At 38.2% G+C, this 5789-nt stretch overlaps 1 protein-coding gene across 1 annotated transcript; it reads right to left on the reverse strand.

Annotated features, from left to right (window-relative positions):
• Positions 1-547: 547 nt before the first annotated feature.
• Positions 548-1513, reverse strand: LOC116894120 (olfactory receptor 52N1). The gene has a single exon (XM_032895838.1). It carries the CDS (start codon positions 1511-1513, stop codon positions 548-550), a length of 966 nt encoding a protein of 321 aa, XP_032751729.1.
• Positions 1514-5789: the final 4276 nt, after the last annotated feature.

Genomic DNA, 5789 nt, shown 5'->3' on the forward strand with positions numbered 1-5789 from the left:
TTGGTTTGATATTGATGAATACTGATACAACTATCTCTACAGAATATAAGTATTCCATCATTCACATCTCTTTAAAGTTCTTTCAGTTAGCATGTGCATGAATTACCAAGGAAATACATAGCTAGAAATTTAAGATTAGAAATCAGATAACATAGGAAATAACAACAAACTCCAATTGATTTTAGAACAGCAAAATGAAGAAAATAAGCACAAATATTCCTGAAGATAGGCCATCCATTGACAGTTATCAGTATTTCTGAACCAGTCAACTGCAGCCCTAGTGACACAATTACTATACTGAAATGTTTGGAAAATTATAACTCAGGAGCAAATGTGTCCATGAAGATTGAAAGCAGTGAACTTAGAGAGCTCAAGGGAAGAGATTTTGAGTTCATACTTTCTGTTTACCTGAACATGATTTCACTTGTTCAAAATAGGTAGAAGCATCTGAGCCACATGGATGTACTTCTTACAGTCAGACACAGGATTTAAAGTTTTCTCTGAGGTAAAGCTGACCAATGGAACTATGGCTTCTTAGAAGCATCCATTAAATTTTATGAGAAGAATTTTCTCTCCCTTTAAACAAGAACCTAATGACACTCTCTCGTATCTGCTTGGTTTTCACCCCATACACAATAGGGTTCATGGTGGGAGGCATGAGTAGATAGAGATTAGCCATAATGATATGTATGTGGGGAGGGATGGTATGCCTCCCAAAGCGGTGTGTAAAGAAGGTGAAAAAGGCTGGGACGTAGGTGATGACAATGGCACATATGTGAGCAGTGCAGGTGCTGAAAGCTTTCTGTCGCGCATCTGCCGATGACAGACTCACAACGGCCCTTAGGATCATGGTGTAGGAAACTGTGATGCACAGGATGTCAAAGCCCCCAATCAGGAGGGCAACCATTAAACCATAGATGGCATTGATCTGAACATTGCCACAGGATATTTTAGCAACAGACATGTGGTCACAGTAGGTGTGGGGGATGACATTGCCCATGCAGTACGGCAAGCGCTTGGTGAGGAATATGAAGGGAATGACGAGAGCCACGCCCCGAAGAAAAGTAAGCATCCCTGCCTTGGCGATGACCACATTAGTGAGGATAGTGGCATAGCGCAGAGGGTAACAGATGGCTACATAGCGGTCCAGGGCCATAAGCATAAGCACCCCGGACTCCATTCCTGTGAAAGTGTGCACAAAGAACATCTGAGCCAGGCAGGCCTTAAAGTCAATCTCCTTGAAATTGAACCACAATATGCAGAGAGTGTTGGGAACGGTGCTGGTGCACATGAGCACATCTGTGAAGGAAAGAAGGGCTAAGAAGATGTACATAGGTCTGTGTAAGACCTCTTCAGAATAGATAAGATATATAAGTCCAAAGTTCCCTGTAAGGGCAATGCTATACATGGTAAATAGTGGGAAAGAAATCCATAAATGAACCTCTTCCAGACCAGGGATGCCATTGAGGATGAATGAAGCTGGAGTCAGGCTGCTGACATTTAGAAGTAACATAATGAGTGTTGGAAACTCATGGTAGAGTTGTCTCTGTGAAAAGAAAAATACACCTAAAGTTCACACACTACATGACCAACATAATTTTATTCCCTATATTGGCTACAGTCTTTCTTGAGGGTCCATCTCTGTCTGATTACATGTGCTCCACCAAGGTTTTTTTTGCGTTGTACACACAGTTGGCATCCATCCCTTTAGTACTAGATGTTCAAAACATAAAGCCTGGTCTCTGTGTCTGAGATGCTGTCATGTCATACATTCCACAGACTGCAGATGGCCTCTAATGGGGCAGCCAGGTTGACAAAACATTTGCTCTGCTCCACATATTCCTTATTCACCTCAGGATGCCCAGTCTGTACTGAATTATTAGCAACAGTAATGGTTCTTATGTATTTCACTTTCAAAGACATTACTTTGTAGGCCTTCTGGAAATGATTTCACATACCTTCTAGCTCAAACTACTCCATTATAACTCATAGAAAAATTAAATAGCCCAAAATATATAAATCACTAACATAATCAATATACTCTCTCAAAAATAAAAATGTACCACTATAAATAATAAATACTTGCCTAACCCCCATCAGAAATCATCTACTTGCTGAATAGAAAGGTAGACAGAGGATAATGAGTCACTAGAAATACAGTTGAAAGGCCAAAGTTTTCCTCACAAAAGCATCTACTTTAGTAGACTCTAGAGTCTATTGGATGGGAATAAAGATAAATCACATCATAAACAAAGCAACTGACTTTCCCATAACAACATGCTGTTTGATTTTCTGTCTGAGTCACAAATTCACAGAATCATAGATTCAGATTTCTTTCAGGTCATGTAATCAAGCTAAGCTTTTACATGTAAGATAGATAATGTGTTTTTCTATTCAGTGACAGTACAGACTAGATATTAGCACCAATGTTAACAAAATAATTATACATAGAAAGAGAGGAGAATTCTGCATGTAATAGTATGTTTTGATGGAATAAAAAATGTCATAAAACAGTTTCAAGTAGGCCACACAGGTATGGTGAAGTAGCCCCATTGACCAAGACGTGGGGAGTGAAAGAAGTAAGAAAGGAACAATTATAATTATTGGAATGGTTATGGTTCCATGAAGAAAGCCGCTGGAGGAAAAAATAAAAGAGTTTTAATTCAAAATTATTAATTTTAAATTTAGAGTATCTTTTGGATAGTTTCAAAAGACACACACAAAACCCAATAGATGTCTATACTGTAATTTGAGGTTTATAAAATTTATTTGTCTTTTCTCATAACCTTTATTTAGTTTATATATATTTTTTCAAAAATAAAGATCATATAGATGAAGTCTAGGAACACTTTGAGTTGAAATGCAATGCATATATCATAACTACAGGAGAGAAACAGTTTCCAAAGAAGAAAGTATACGAAATGAAAAGTTGTGTAATAAGATGATAGCCTTCTTTCTTCCTTATAGTTGCCATACGATACATATTTTTTGTCATGATTTGTTGTTGGTTCTTGTGTGCAGTTTTGCCAAGAGCTTCTTTTTAAAACACTCCTTGTTGGAGTTATATTTTAGACGTCAATAACTGAATTCTTAATTCAAAGTGAAAAGTGAGCATTGAGCCTCTTCAAATATTAAGAGATAACTCTATTTGAAACTCATTACTCACCCACGTTCCTTATTATAACCTGTATTTATTTTTCCCAATAAGAATACAATCCCAATATAGAAATCTGATATACTTACCCTAAAAATTAATTGTGTTCCTCAGGAAACCTGATATCCAAAGGCTAAGTTTCATTCACATCTTTTTCATTCAGGAAAATAAGACCAATGCTGAGGTCATGGGAGGCAAACAACAGATGGAGCATACTAGTCTCTTATTCTTTCTCCTGCTCTCTTCCCTCTTTTCCTCTACATGCATGTGTGTTTGTAAGTGTGAGTGTGTGTGTGTGTGTGTGTGTGTGTGTGAGAGAGAGAGAGAGAGAGAGAGAGAGAGAGAGAGAGAGAGAGAGAGCCCTCTGAGTGGTAAGGAAAATTAAAACTCAATTGGTTCTTTTTCTTTTTTACTATAACCTCCAAGGAAAAGTGATTTCTAAGTATGGGTGTATGTGGCCTAAGAGTTAGCTATATCTGGAAGCTAAGGACACTAGCATCTGCTGGGAATTGAACTACTGGGAATTGTCTTATGATAAACTATTTTTAGCTTTTCTTATAGTCTAGAAATCCTGAAGGAGTAATCTTTACTAAGTACAGCAAAGACTAGAACTTTCTTTGCAATTTTTAGATAACATTGTAACACAAACAGTATTGATAATAAAACATTTTTAAGACTATACAAATCCAAAATACAACTGAATGAGATATATGATGTACTTTGTGTCCTTGATTAATTTGCTTATCAATAATAAATTTTTGTGGGTTATTTGGGATTTTCTGGATGTATAGCATAATGGTGTCTGTGAAAAGAAAAAATGTTTTGTTTTGTTTTTTTCCATATATTAGTGCCCCCTTTTTACCTTCTGAAGTCTAGCATCTCTCTGTGGGATATTCACTAGAAGTAGCAATAGTAGATGTCTTTGTTATTGGAAACTGGGTGTGATGGTTTGGATAAGAAAAGTACCATTAGTCTTAGGTATTGAACACTTTGTCCCCATGGTAGCACTGTTTAAGGAGGCTTTGGATGGAGTATATCATTGAGAGCATGCTTTAAGAATAAAGTCTGCTTCAGTTGTCTCTTTCTGCTTTGTGATTGGAATAAAGGATGGGAATCCTCAGCTTCCTGTTCTTGCTTTCATATCTGCTGCTTGTTTCTCTGCCGACCTTCCACTCCTCTGATAACATTATTCAAAACAAATGCTTCCTTCTATACATTGCTTCTAGAAATGTTATTTTAATATGGTGATAGAAAAATAACTATCCATTTAAGTATAATGAAGCCTCCTGGAAGCCTCCTGGAAACAGGTTCCAATGGTCATATGATGAATTGTGCCACCAGGTATTAAAATTATAATCATCTTATAAGGTCTGCTTCATCCTTTATGAGCTCCATTTTACAGTCCACACCTCTACCTGCAATTGACAATCTGCACTCTACTCCCCAGCTCACATCTCTGCCTGCCTTGCCAGAGGCCTGCTGCCACCCAGCACAACCAGTCTCAGAGGCCTGCTACTCCTAGGGACTACCATGCCAGCCAAAAGCAGAGACAATCAGATTTCTAAAGGGAAGTACAAGAACAGAATACAGAACCATCAGAACCCAACTCTTACAACACAGCAAGCCCAGGATAGCCTAACACACTTGAAATGCAAGCCTATCTATATCTCATTTTATGAAGATGAATGAAGATGATAGAGGCCTTTAAAGAGGAAATAAATGAATCCATTAAAGAAATGGAGAAAAATACAATTAAACAGGTTGAGTTCTTTAAAGAAGAAATAAATAAATCCCTTAGAAGTACAAGGAAATTCTGTCAAGCAGGTGAAGAAAATAAAACTCTTCATGACCTGAAAAGACATAAATCCATGAAGAAAACACAAATGAATGCAACTTCACAGATAGAAAATCTAGGGAACAGAACAGGAATTGCAGAAACAAGCATCACCAACAAAATACAAGAAATAGAAGAGAGAATCTCAGGCATAGAAGACCCAATAGAAAGAATTGACAAAACAGTCACAGAAAATGCCAAATCCAAAAAAAGGAGCATGCGGGATGAGGCACCCTCTCAGAGATGGAGAGGAGGGGGGCAGGAGGTAAAGAACTCTGGGAGGGGGGACTTGGAAGGGGACAACATCTGAGATATAAAGAAAATTATCAATCAATAATAAATAAAATAAGATAAAATGGTTATTACACATAAAAGGTTTCTATCACAAAACATCCAGAAAATTTGGGACACTAGGAAAAAAACAAACCTACAAATAATTGGAATAGAAGAAGGAGAGATTCCCAGTTCAAAGTCTCAGAAAATATCTTCAATAAAACCATAAAAAGAATCTCGCTGATCAACGCCAACAGCTCACTGCTCCCAAACCCCGTGTGAGAGAGAGCTCACCGCCCAGACAGGTGGGAACTCCTGAGACTGCAGAGCTGAAGAGACCATGAATACTGACCACCCCTGCCCACATCCCTGGCCCAAGAGGAAACTGTATATGTCCTCTGGGAACTGGAAGATGGGGCACTGGAGTTGCAGGTCCCCTGCGCTCAAGACACTGCCAGGACCTGAAGGGACTGGATCAACAGTTCTCTGCACCCAAATCCCATGGGAGGGAGACCTAAACATTCAGAG

The sequence above is a fragment of the Rattus rattus genome, chromosome 2, assembly GCF_011064425.1.
Source record: "Rattus rattus isolate New Zealand chromosome 2, Rrattus_CSIRO_v1, whole genome shotgun sequence".
Lineage (NCBI taxonomy): Eukaryota > Metazoa > Chordata > Mammalia > Rodentia > Muridae > Rattus > Rattus rattus.

What these genes read in the sequence shown, in the direction of transcription:
- LOC116894120 (XM_032895838.1), bottom strand. Translation starts at nt 1,513, where the DNA reads ATGTTACTTCTAAATGTCAGCAGCCTGACTCCAGCTTCATTCATCCTC.